The 14,328-nt window shown below is 36.8% G+C and overlaps 1 protein-coding gene across 1 annotated transcript in view; it reads right to left on the bottom strand.

Annotated features, from left to right (window-relative positions):
* IL1RAPL2 (interleukin 1 receptor accessory protein like 2) overlaps positions 1-14,328 on the bottom strand; it is a 968,427-nt gene that overhangs the window by 421,546 nt on the left and 532,553 nt on the right. Inside the window, exon 5 of the mRNA XM_070502759.1 lies at positions 2,647-2,800. Coding sequence (XP_070358860.1) covers positions 2,647-2,800 — 154 coding nt within the window. The remainder of the gene's footprint in view (positions 1-2,646; positions 2,801-14,328) is intronic.

The following is a 14,328-nucleotide window of genomic DNA, read 5'->3' as shown; positions in this document are numbered from 1 at the left end:
GGCAATTAACCAATCCTATTCATTTCATATTAAAAGTCCTATCTCATTCCTGCATATTGTTAAACTCAAAACAAGTATGAGTGAGTTATGCTTTAAATAATCTCAGCTTTATATTTTCAGTCATGAGAGAACAATCTGTTAATTGCTATACAATACTGAGAAAATACTAAATATAATATTTATTTAATACATTTATATAAATGTGTTTAAAAATTTACAAGGCACAATGTCACTTGTATAATATTATAAATAAGAATAAACCTTCAGAGAGCAACCTCTTAACTTCCATTTTGTTTCTACATCAAGCGTAACACTTGAACTGTGTGAATAATTATATAAACTTGGTATCTTCTCAAATGAACAATGACCACTGACCCAAGATAGATTTGAATTATTATTCGATTATTTGAATTACCAATTTTATTTAAATTATAAGTGAATAAGTTATTATTTCAGTGATTAAAGCTGCTTTATCCACACATTCCTGACAGGTTTCCCTCCGTGACCAAGGACCTGTATTTTCACGACAGCTCTTTGGAGCTGAAGTGAAACAACTTGGGGACTATAAAAATTAGTTTCGGGTGTGTACGTGTGTATGAACTAACATGCTCACGAGGAAATCAAACCTATGACTTTGACTTCTTTAGCACCATTCTCTGTTAATGTTTCTCAAAGCACGATCCTCAGAAGGCATGCAGCAGAATCACATGGACAAAAAGGCAAATTCCCAGGCTTACTGATGCACTGAATTAGAATTCGGGAGAGAGCTCTGGAAATCAGTATTTAAAGAGCCTCACCTTCACCTTACCTGGGTTCTTCCACATGATTCTGATACACATTAAAGTCTGGGAGGTAGAGATCAGGTAAAATTTAACTCCACTGTGCAACTATACTAAAAGCGGAAGGCAAGTGAACTAACGCCTTATAAAATGCACAAAATAAGTAGCTCTAGTTCTGCTTTTCCAGATTCTAAAAAGCAATTAAAGAAGCAAATGTCTCGTTACCATAACCCATTAAATGAGAGCATGAAAAAGATTTGCTGTTTACTTTATTCTGGTCCAGCCTAAAATCTACGCCAAACACGATAATGTTACAAACGTTAGTAAATGATACCCAAATAGAAGTGCTCTGCAAGCATCTGATAAGGATTGTGTGATTATGGTCAAAGTGGTGATGCTGCTAGTATTTGTGCACAGTCAGGTGACTTATTAATGATATATAACTGCCTGTCATTGACTCTTCTGCCTGAATGAGGCAGGAATTCTAGTTGCGATGAGGAAATCAGAAATTAATCAAAAGCAGATCTTTGCTATTTGGGATTGTCCCAATATGGTAGCTATTTTGAAAGCTCATGGGGGACAAAACGTGCAATTCTAATGAAAAGAATAATTTAAACCTTCACAGAAGGAACTCTACGCATTCAGACTACAAAACAAAAGTGTCATGCAATAGAAGAGAGAGTAAGCTAAAGTATATATATATTAATTTCTAATAAAAATAGTTGTTTACTCCTTGTGTTAACATTCAGACTTTTGAAAAAGACAAAAAAACCCCACTTGACTCTCGGGGATCAAAAACAATTAAATACAGGATTTATAGTAATGAACTTACTCAGCAAGTGTCATTATTAGTGGATTGACTTTACCATTACCCCAAAAAGCTCAGCTAGTTATAAACAAAAATAATATCGAAGAAAATGTGTATTCCTAACATTAGCAAGAGTACTTTATAATAAACAGGTAATGCCCAAGTGCATTAATCATAATTAATGTAATTGATATTTCAATTGTCTGGATAATGTCAAATTTTACCATGGCCCAGATTTTATCCACAATACAAATGTGTGTGTATATTCTTAAACACACACACACACACACACACATCTAAAACATATATAGGAAGAAAATTATTCAAGGTTTGCTCAGGAAAAATATCAGGTAGACTTTTTGTCAAACAGTTTCTTAGGTTACATCATATCTATTCTCAGGGATAAATTTTGTGGTATCAGGTTCTGTCCTATGTGTCTGAAAATTACTTTCTAATATTCTCCACCAGAAAAGAATAACCTGAGTTTCTCTCTTCCACTACTATGAGTAGAATTACTAGTTTACACTTTGCGTTTACTTCAGATTTAAAACACATGTGCATGCTACTCTTTTGAAGTTGCTTCATTCAAGAATCACTAGAAGCTCATGACGACATCACTCATTTATGAGCAACTTTGCATAAACGAATTTTGGATGCAGTCCAAGAAGATTTCATTTCAAAAGCGCTACAGAACCTCATTCTGAGGGAGACTTCACCTGCAAGGAGATCCCACATATGGGTTGTCAGCATTTCAAAGTGGTTCCAGCATATCTTTTCTGAGATACTTAGTAACAATCAATGACATCTTGAAGAGTTAAGAACCTTTCATAAAGGCAGAGAACATATATGCATCAATTGGGCCCTTGTTCCCTAAGTTAATTGTTCATATTCCACAAATAGCTTATCAGTACAACTTATTAACAGTAAGCTTCCCAACTATTTGATTTGCAGCCAATTCTAAATTCGCAGCAATTTGGCACTTTGTAGGAAACTGTTCCTTCCTGTACCAAATTATATTTCAAGTCTCACTTGCCATAATTTGGTAGAACCAATTCCTACCTGTAACTTTCAATTCAGTTGTTCGTCTTACAAGTTTTCCTTCATACTTAAGTTCACAAGTGTAATTTCCTCCATCTTCTTCTTGAACTTCCTGGATTAGAAGAGCATTTCCTTTCTGTATTATTATGCTTCTCCACATTTTTGGCTTGCATTCCTGCAGAGAAAATATTTGCAAGTAAGCGAAAAATAAAAATTCACATCACTAAGTCTTAGTACTGGCAAGTATGTAGATTCACTTTTTTTTAGTCTTTTCTTTAGTTTTCAAAATATGTAACTAAAAAGTTAAGTCAATGGCCAGAAAATATCACAATTGTGTCTTATTGTGTCCATTTCAAATATCACAACTATCCCTCTAACAGCCACGTTAAAGGCCTGATCCCAAGAGCAGAATGTCTTTAGAGACATTCTGCAAAAGTAGGAAAGCATACAAGCTCCCCAAATGCAAAAAAAGGTGTAGCAGAACCTTAAAAGTTGCTAAATGTCGTTATAATGCCCTGGTTCTTTCTATTTGGCGGGGATATTTCCTAAGAGTCCTAAGAGGATAGTGTTCATTTAGCAACACAGCATACTACAAGGCATTATTAAAAATTCATAATAGGCTTTTACATTGACAATGGAGTCTACATTGGTTTCATTAATTACTTCTTATAATAAAGACTAATACTAATAGTCCAGAGTTTCCCTCCCCATAGTCAAGAGATCCATTTGAGTGGTAGAGCAGAGGGTCTGGAAAATTATGCTTAATGAGTTCTCTAGAAACATAGTCAGGTAAAATAAGGACACACTTTATTTTAGTAACAGAACAAGGAAATTATCCACTTACTTTCTGGGTACACTGATATATGACCAGAGAATAAGATTGGGGTTTTGAAGCCAGTTCTTCTACTCTCCTGATGGGAATGTGAGGGAGTATTGCTACTGGAATTGGACTTCCCTACAAAGGAATGTTTAACTCTTTTTCAGAGAGTGACAAGGATATAGCAATAGCCAAGTATGTAAAAATAGTCAGCCAAGTGGCTTTGCTTTTTGGGGGTTTTCTCAGACTACTTTTTAGATATTGTTCCAGTTTGCCTACCACTCATGTCAAATGTTCAACCAAAATGGTGACCAAAAGCTGTACAAGCATCAGTGGAAGTGTAAGGGATAGCTGCGAGGGAGTGCTAAATAATCAAAGCAAAAGCATTTTATCATCTAAATTCTGAATCCGTCAGTTAAGGCAATAAAAAAATCGATGGTGAGGCAGATGATGTGAATAATAGTTGAGAACATATTCCACTTTCCAATCTAGGGTATATACAACATCTCTTCTATCTCCACCCCCTACCTCCGCCCTCCACACATACACATCCTAAACATTCACATAAGTGTAGAATCGGTGCTCTCAATCCCCAGCTCTGCATGCTTGCATGTGTAAAATGATTTGGAAGGGTGAGTACCCGTTTACTAGTTTTTTACTGTAACAAATTTTTTTCTTTTATGATAGCAGGAGTTTTGACAACAAAACACAAAAACTGGCGCTTAAGTTCACAGGTACAATATTTAAGAGATATGCTTGCTTTTTGTCCACCACAATTACCCACTAACATTGTCAGGGAGTAAATAAAAGTAATACTATCTAGGGCATCTAGATATAATGCTGCTTTACTCCCTAGGGTCTTTCCAAAGAACAGTTAAGGGTCTGTCTGAAATTGTATTACGTACTATGTCTGGCAAGGTTTATCACCTATATGAGATTTGCTTCTGAGTTAAACCTTGGGATATAAGGTTTCTGGGAAAATGAAGAAGAAAGTCTGAACAGAAAGAAAAAAAAATAGCCCAGCTGCCACTATCGTCATACAATAATAATCCACAATTATTTTCGCATTGCTTCCAACTCTGATAGCCTCAGATTTCTAAGGAATCATTCTGAAGGTCATTAAACAAAAATATGGTCCCTCTGGGCATTTTGAAAGGAAAGGAAAATGAAAACTGAGCTGCTTCACTTTCACATAGCGGTGGTGGGGGTGGGCAAATGAGCCCACACACTCATTTTATTCAAAGACAAACGGCATCATTTTCTAATGTCATTTTAGGGAGAAAGTCCAGACGCAATTAGCTATAACCATTTTCATTTTCCCGGCATACTATTTTGCATTTTCCAAGGAAGTAAAATCTAAAGAGTGAATAGGAATTATAAAATGACTCCTGATGAAGAACAGCCTGGAATCTGTACACGTTCTTTGGGATAGATCTAGATAGTCCCAAGTGATTTCCAAATTGCCATCTAGCCTTATAAAGGATTCTTTGTACCCAATAGATGGTTCTTTTTTTTTTTTAAACTGTGAAATAGGAACATTTTTCGTCAAGTCACCTCCACCCCTCTGGAGACAATGTAGTATAAATGAAAAGGCAAACTGTCTTTAGAGCAACACAGCTCTAGGTCAAAATCTAGAGTTCACTCAAGTTCCGTGTTCTTGGGCAAATTTGCTTAACTTACTTAGGTCTCAATTTCTTACTCTGCATATGGGGACAGTATACACTATCATGGGAGCAGCCAGATCCCAGAGGCTTGCAAAGTTTATTCATTACACTCTTATTGGGCAGCATTATATATAGCAGTCATTGAAAACAGAGAACGTTTTTCATCCCTAAACTTTCCCAATCGTAGATTATGTCTCCTCCAAACCTCAAGCTATGCTTGTTGAAAACGGGTGCTGATATAATCAGATAAAAGCAAATCTTCACTAATTGGTTAGGCATGCCCGAGCAACAGACTACTTTAACCTACTGAAAATGTATATTTCCTAAGAGGCCACTCTAACACTAATCCTAGCAGGTGGGTAGAGGAGCTATATTTTGTTCAGAAAAGCCTTATAGATGACCATCCTGCCCCCACCAACCAATCCTTCACAAAGTTAACTCATTGGCAATCCTACCCACACCTGGGTGCCTATATCGACTCTCAGAAGTCTTCCAGGCTCTTCACTCCATTATTTGCAGCATCTCTTGCTTAAACGGCTGGCTGCCAGTCTTACTACTGTCACTGCTTCTCTCCTGCCCCCAATCTTCCCATCACCTCTTTCCTAGCGGACAGACAACATTGCCATACCTCATTGTTCCCAGACTTGTTTAATTGAATTCTGACAGCTTGTTAGGCAAAGATGTTTGAAGCACATAGGTCAAGTTTCAAAATGGTTATTTATCGGAGGCAAGGACAAGCCACCAAAGTCTTAAATGTGTGTAAGCCCTTAATATTGTTCTCAGTGTGCAATTCGCCTATTACGTAATGCCCCTGAGACTATTACAATAAACTTCATCAACTTGAAGATTTTTCAGAAGACCAGTTTTGCTAGAGGTGCCAAAGTTCAACAAATAACTCCAGTGCACAGCCTGGCTGTCTACTCATAGAGCAATTTATTGTAGGACAACATCCTTGCTCACTCAAAATAATGTTAGCCCTTAAAGTTTCCCTCCCTCTCAGTCTTCTTGGGTGGCAGATGTCACTTGCCACCGGTTGCTGGGTTGGGAGCCCAGGATGCACAACAAAAACCTCTTTTGACGAAGCCCCTTGAAGTAACCTGTTGCCAGCCACATTTGGACCTTGGGGTTTCCACCCTGATATATTTACCATTGTATTCACAGTCTACTTCTAGCTAGCAGCATCATACACACAGGTGTTTTTTGATCAGTTTGATTTGTTGGTCAAGGCTACTTCAGTGCTATTTAGAGCACATGACTCATTCTTTACGGCAAGAACACCAGGAAGAGTTATTTAAATATTTATTCTGATTATGAGGCTCAGACACAAAGCAGCTATGCAACCACAAGCCAATCGTGGAACCTCTGGTCCTCAAAGCAGCTTTGTTCGAATACCTAACACCAATTCCCTGAGACCAACTTCTTTTTTTTCCCCTAGAGAGTGGACTATTTCATAGAGCATCTAGTCATCTGCCTAACAATCTGTAGTGAACCTGAACTTTCTTCGATTTAAAGATGAAAGAGATAGGAGCACAATTGTGAATTAGGTATCAACCTTAACCTTTTCATCCCTATCTCTAACTCCAAATACCTATGATAATCCACTCCAGGGAGTCCTTCCCCTCCCCAGTTCTATTTATCCAACCTTCTATCTTCACAGTTCTAATGTTGAAGCTGGTAGTTCACAGTGGTTAAGAATATAAGTTCTAGACTCAAACACTTGGGTTGAAATCCCAAATTGCATGTTCTTGAGCATACTACTTAATTGATCTAAGCTTCAGATGTGTCACCTATAAACAACAGGTGGCGATAATAATAATATTTACCAAAAGGAGTGATTATGAGGATTAAATTAGATAATGTATGTAAATGCTCTGTAATATAGAGTATCACATGCTAAAACCAATCAATAAATATTAACTCTTATTCTATTATTGTTATTACTCTCAGTACTCTGCTTTCAGATTACATATACATCTATCATGGTATGTTTATGACTGCCAGGAGTTAATGTGACTCACATTCCTAATAGGAGTCTGGGACAATCCAAAAGACAATCCAAAGTTCTAATTCTAATGCTGGGGTTGACTTCCAGTTTCCCATCCAATGTGTACAGGGCTTCGAAGTTGTCACTCCCATCCTCACAGCAAGAAAAAAGCTGAACAACCTGAAAATTAACAATTCTTCTCATATTCATCAGATAATTGAAGTCACAATGAAAATGACTGCCCCAGAATCTGGAGAGACAGTTGAACACAGACAATCACAGTTTACTGGAAGCTGAAGCAGCCACAAGAGCCAGCAACTGGTAGGAAAACTTAAGGCACAATTGACTAGTTTCTAGAGACTGAGTGTGAACTAGCTTGTGAAATAAAAAACCCTGAGGGCCCAGTCTTGGGGAGTGGGGTCACACTTTTGTGAGTTTTACCTACAGGAGGTCCACCAGATTCTCAGGGTTAATATCAGAGAAAAATCCCCTCATACCTCTGGTAGAGAAAGGATGAAAGCAACCATTTTGAAAATACCCAAAGAGCTCTGCTCTTAATGACAGCCAACTCTTAAAGGATCTGGAGCAAGGGTAATATGCAACTCCAGCCCCCTCTAGCCTTCAAAGTGGGAGAAGAAAAATATCCAACTCCAGCCTCATCCAGCCTTTGAAGTGAGGAAAGAAAAATAGCCAGTTTCAACTCTCCCTATCCTCCCTGTCTCCTTTAATGTGGGTGAGGAGGCTGAGAGCACTTGTGATGGTCACAGCCCAGGGACAGGGCTCACTAAGAGACTGAAATCTAATCATAGAATTATAGATTACTTCTCCTTACCCCCAAACCTTACCAACACATCAATAGGGCTCCTGTATAGTAACAAGATATTACACCTCAAAGAACCACACAACTCAGACCTTACTTAAGAAGTCTCTAGGAAAACCCAAAAACAACAGGGGGGTGAAAAACAAGGCCACACAAGGGAATTTTAACCTCTAAAACCTACAGCTACAGCAAGCAGTAAAAACAGTCTAACTTTTATCTAGATAAACATAAAATCCTCACCATAAAGGCCTACTGACCTCAGTTACTTTTACCCAGTACATTATGTCAGGCTTTCAACAAAAATTTACAAGGCACACTAAAAGACAAAAAGTACAGTTTGAAGAGAGAGCAAGCATCAGAAGCAGATTCAGATATGGCAGAGATTTTGGAATCATCAGACTTGGAATTTAAAATAAGTTCGATTAATTAGTTAATAGCTCTAATAGACATAATGGACAACATGTAAGAACAGAAGAGAGATGCAAACTCTTAGAATCAAAAGGGAAATGCTAGAAATCAGATCATTGTAACAGAAATAAAGAATGCCTTTGATGGGAGCATTAATAGACTGGACACGGTCGAGAAAACAATCAGTGAATTTGAAGATATGTCAATAGGAACCTCCCAAACTGAAAAGCAAAGAAAAAAAAGAGAATGAAAGAAATGGAACAGAATACCCAAGAACTGTGAGAGAAGTACAAAAGGTGTAACATAAGTGTAATGGGAATACCAGAAGGAAAAGAAAGAGAGAAAGGAACCAAAGAAATACTTCAAGTAATTCTAACGGTAGGTCATCCAAGATTATAGGAGACTGGGCATGAACAGAGATTTGGTATGAAGGTAGGCTACTATAAGCATCTGATCTGAGTTTTGGACAATATATAAAAGTTAGGCAAGCAGGACATATCAGACAGAGGGAACAATGTGTGTAGAAGTACCCAGATGTGAAAAAGCATAAAATGCTCAAAAAACATATATGAATGGTTTTGCTCTGTTGAAAGTGTCACTTAGTAGGCTAAAACAAGATACTAAAAGCCTTAAATTCCATTCTAAGATATTTCCACGTTATCAGGATTCAAATCTCAGCTCTGCCACTGCATAACCTACCTAATAAGGCTGTTCTAAGAATTGAATTAAGTAATGAATAAACATGCTTAGCACAGTGTCAGGCTCTGTAAACACTCAATAAAAAGGACCTATTAACTAAATGGTTTTATGGAATCATTGGAGTGCTTTAAATGGTGGTATCCTATGATCAGCTGTGCACTTCTGAAAGCTCATCCTAATGGATCTATAGAAGGTAGTCAGACTACAAAAAGGGGCATCGCTTAAGAGGCTTTAGTTTGCTTTGATCTGTTTTTATCCCTTGAGTGTCATTAAGCATATATAGGGAGTCCCTTCTAAACCTGGATTCTAATAACAATTTAGGAAAGATCAACAGCAAATTTCTGTTAAATTTGAAAAAAGTATACACATAGAAAGATTATAAAAGTTGACAAAAACATATAATTTTACTGAATCAAGAAATTGTAGTGAAAACTCAACCTTACAACAGCTTTACTGCTAATCATCAAAAACGAGCAGCAACCCAAATCATCATCAACTGGTGACTGGTTAAACAGTGGTACATCTCGATAGTGGAATAGTGAACTACTTTGCAGAATAAAAGGAATGAACTACTGATATATGCCACAACATAGACAAATCTCAAATGCATCATGCTAAGTGAAAGAAGGCAGAGACAGAAGGCTACATATCATACCATTCCATTTATATGACATCTGAAAAACGCAAAACTATAGGTACAGAAAACAGATGGGTTTTACCAAGGACTTGGACTGGGAGGAGGATATTGACTACAAAATGGCATAGAGGAACTTTGAGTGATGGAAATGTTCTATATCTTTATTGTGGTATATACATTAGCCACAACACATCAATTGCACAAGTAAAAAGAATGAAGTTTACTGTTTGTAAATTATACAAAATAACATGAAAAAAACCCCTCAATCTTAAATTCCCAGTCTGATTCTGAAATGTCTTAGGTAACCACGTTTCTAGCTTCCCACGTAACTTTTCCCTTTCTATAGTAGCAGCAAATCTCAAGCAAGGACTTTAGTCATTATATTTTCATAATGTGTCTGGGATACGTAGCAGACAGTATTACATCTATTTTACATCTGGGGACATTGAGGCCCAGTGACATCCAATTACTTATCCACATTAATGGTGGAATGGTGACCAGAATTCAGGTCCCCATACTCAAATACCAGTGCTTCTTACACATATCAAATACCCATTCCTTTGATATTAACCTATCTTTATAATTTACAAATAGTAAATAACCTCTTTCTCACTATTAATGCCATATCTAGGAAGAAAACGAGGATAAAAGGGTCTTAAATCTTGCATCACTGACTGTGGTTTTAGGGCACACCAAACTGAAGCATCCATGAGTTTCACAGCTCATTCCTTTAGGATAAAAGTATCTTTGAAAATTCTAGTTACAAGATTAAAAATTTAAAGATGGAATGCAATTTTATGGTTACAAAAGAAGGCACATATTAATATCATTACATTTCCAAAAAGGATTAAAAATCCCCAAGCATATTCCAAAATCATTTTTTTAGCAAAAACTGTTGGTCATTTGGGCTGTGGTATTATGAGGTCTCCACTGACCTTTTTATCCCCTTTAATTGTCAAAATGTATAGCAAGATAAAATTAATGTAAAGCTCTTAACTTCGGAAGCTTAACTCATTGTAATGAGTGATGGCATTTAGAAATGATCATTCTTAAACTATTATTTTTGCAGATGAAATTGACTCCTTGCAATCCATCTAAATTTTTTCTTAAACATGGTACGAGTCAGAGATCTAATTATTTTTTTCTGAGTGGAGAGTCAATTATGTGCATATCATTTTTTAATAAGCCATTATCCCCCACTCCATGCCCATTAAAATGAAATGGTATCCTATACTAAGTTTTCATGTATATACATAAATATATATATATATATGTTTCTGGATTCTCTAGTCTATTCAATTGATCTATTTATATTTTCCTAAACTTACTGTTTCAACTGCTATCTTTTTGTAGTAATTTTAGTCTCTGGTAGAATAAGTCTCCTCTCATGATTGATTTTTCCGAATATTTTCTTGGCAATTTTGGTACATTCATTCATCCATATAAACTTTATAATTATGTCATCTAGTTCCAATAACATGATATTCTGGAAAATTGGATTATTTATATGACATTGGGAAGAACTGATCTTTTATTCTATGAGATCTTTCCATGCACAAAAATGTTCTCTCTCCATTAATTTCGACCATATTTTCTCATTCAGTAAAATTATATTTTTACATAGCTCCCTTCCCATCTTTGTTAAACATATTCCAAATGTTTAAAGTTTGCCTTGTTGTAAATGGGGTAACTTCATTTTTCCGTGTTGCATGTCTAACTAATTATTGTTGGCAAAAAAATTATTGAATATTTTGTTTAATTTTCATTAAGCTACCTTACCAAATTCTCTTATAGTTCTATTTTTTGTTGTTGAGTCTCTTGGGTTTTCTTGGTATACTATTAAATAGACTGAAAAATAAGATTATTTTTTCTCTTCTTTTCCAATATTTATACAGTATATTTCATTTAATTTTCTTATTGCATCAGTTAGAATCTCCAAAACAATGCTGAATAACAGTAGCGACCGAGAGCATTCCTGTCTTGTATATCATGCATGTAAGGATATGTGTAGGTTTACAAGAATATTTATTGCAACACTGTGATTATTACAAAACTAGAAAAAAAGTTAAATATCCATCAGAAGAAAGGTTGAGCAAAATAAGGTAGTTCTACCCTATGAAGTATGATGCAGCTATTAAAAATGAATTAGATCTATATTATTGACATGGAATGATGTTCATGACACAATTGTGTATGATGGAGAGAGCTAAAGAGTGATATGTACAGCATGTCCCCATTTTTATAAAAATGAGGGATGGGGAGATATATGCATGTACATATATAAATAAGTAATATATTAAAAGAGAGAGATCAGCATAGAGAAAAGTGTGGAATAATATAACAGACAGGTAACATTAGTTACCTCAGATGGTAAAATGGAGTGGAAGAGGAGGGTACAAATGGCTTTTTATATCTCCACATCATTATTTGTCAAAGTGATCACAGTTTTCAAATATACATACATAGATAAGTACATTCACTTCTTTTGGCCTGTCTCCGAGCTTTTTGTAAAACTCAGTAAATGTGAAAAAAGAAAGGAGAAATGGGTTCCATTAGACTTAAGCAAATCCCTTAACCTCTTTGAGCTTCAGTTTCCTCATAAATAAGAGAAATAAGTTGTGCTAGATGGGCTCTAAGGTCCCTCTGATATTATAATTCCTTCTACTTGGTTCTAGTTAGATCTGAGAAAATCTCTTCCTGGTTCGAGTCCCTTTGAACACTTCAGTCATTAAAGAATCCTTCAGAAGGATTTCAGGAACTGTTTCCAAAATAACAATTTGATAGAGCATTCTATTTACGTCAGTGACACAATTGTATTAAGTGCACAAGATACCCATTTAGCGGAGCAGTCAGAGTGGTGTTATAGAAGAATGTTCACTAGAAGTCAGAAGTTCAAGATTTGAACTCCTCATTCATCACATGCTAACTAAGTGACCCTCTGTAAGCTATTTCAGTTTCCTCCTCTGGAAAAAGATGACGATAACAGTCACCAATAAGCAGCCTCAGCTCCTTTTACTAGCTGATGGGTTTGAGACAGAGCAGATACAGCCCCCTTCCACATGCCCCGTGCATTCCAAGGACAAGCAGGATTGACTTACTCAGCCATCTTTAGCTACAAAATTATGTTCCATTTTATGGAAAAGCAGACCAGAGCTTCCAAACCAGTGCACCAGCATCCCCGGGTGCTAGAGGAGAGTGCATAGCGCATAGACACATTGATCTGCACCTCAGTCCTATATCAGTCATGTGGGGCCTGGAGCAGCCCAAACTCTCAGGGCAGTTCATCCAATAACCTCACTGAGCCATTCTATCATTTTCCATGTGTGCTATAATATGAAATGATTTGTGAAAGATTGTTGTCAACTATTATGTACTGTTATTAACTGATTTATTTAGTTTTGAAATTTTCCTTTGCAAAGATAGTCACGTCTATTTAAGGTTAAAAACAAACATATGCCTACTGCCCTTTACTTGATACAAATGCTGTTGATTTCAACTAGGAGCTGTTCTTTAGATGTTTGAATTGATGTACCTCCTTCCTGGAGTGTTGAGAAGAAGCTGTTTACTTACCTTCCTCCCTCTATAAGAACACGGAAATGTGTTTATTTTGGTCACTTTGCTATCCCCAGTTCCTAGCATGGTGCCTAGCACATGGTAGGCACCCAATAAATATGAGTAAAATGAATGAGCAGTTGTACAAATGAATGAATGAATTTGCACTGAACCATCCATAATGCCCCAACCTATACCATTTATAACTAGTGGCAAACATCTGAAATTGAGGTACTTGTAGCAAGGAAAAGGAGGATTCAAACTGGTACCTTTGACCTCATTAATTTCAAGCTTTTATCAATTGAGGTAACTAATCACATAGGTGAGAGTTTTACTCCAAGGTATGTATTTATCTTTTCATTGCTGATGTCCTATTCAAGTTAGGAGATTCTTTGGTCTAGAAATGAGACACAGAGATACACTCTTGTGACAGCAGTCAGTGAATAATGAGGTTGTTCTAGTGTTCTTTATAGTTCAATAATAAAAAGAATCTTTATCTCTCATTTCAAAAATGTTTCCTAAAAGACTAACAATATTGTATATTCTGTTCTAATGTCTAAATCCCATTCACATACTGTCAGGAGGAAGTGCTAAAAGTGTGGCCCCCTCTCAACTCCTTTTGCTAACTGACAGAGTTCAGATAGAGAAGATACATCCCCCTTACACATCTCTCTTACATTCTAAGGACAGCCAGGATTAGCTTCGTCATCTTTATGAACATGTCCCAGTGCCACCTGATGCCCCCTGCCTTATTATCCAGCTGTGATTACATGCAGGTACAGAAGGATAGTCCTCAAAGGCCTACCATAGCATATTTCAGACAGGCCAAGAAACCCATGACAGAAGGTGAGAATGATACAAAATGATTACAGAGTAAGTAAAAAGCAGAGATGCACGTAAAAGAAACCAGTTTAAAGAATACATGTATTTGAGGGGCCGGCTCCGTGGCCGAGTGGTTAAGTTCTCGCGCTCCGCTGCGGCGGCCCAGGGTTCGGATCCTGGGCGCAGACATGGCACCGCTCGTCAGGCCACATTGAGGCAGCGTCCTACATCCCACAACTGGAAGGACCTGCAACTAAGATATACAACTATGTACCAGGGGGTTTGGGAAATAAAGCAGGA

The sequence above is a fragment of the Equus asinus genome, chromosome X (genome assembly GCF_041296235.1).
Source record: "Equus asinus isolate D_3611 breed Donkey chromosome X, EquAss-T2T_v2, whole genome shotgun sequence".
Classification (NCBI taxonomy): Eukaryota; Metazoa; Chordata; class Mammalia; order Perissodactyla; family Equidae; genus Equus; species Equus asinus.
This window is presented reverse-complemented; position numbering and strand designations above follow the sequence as displayed.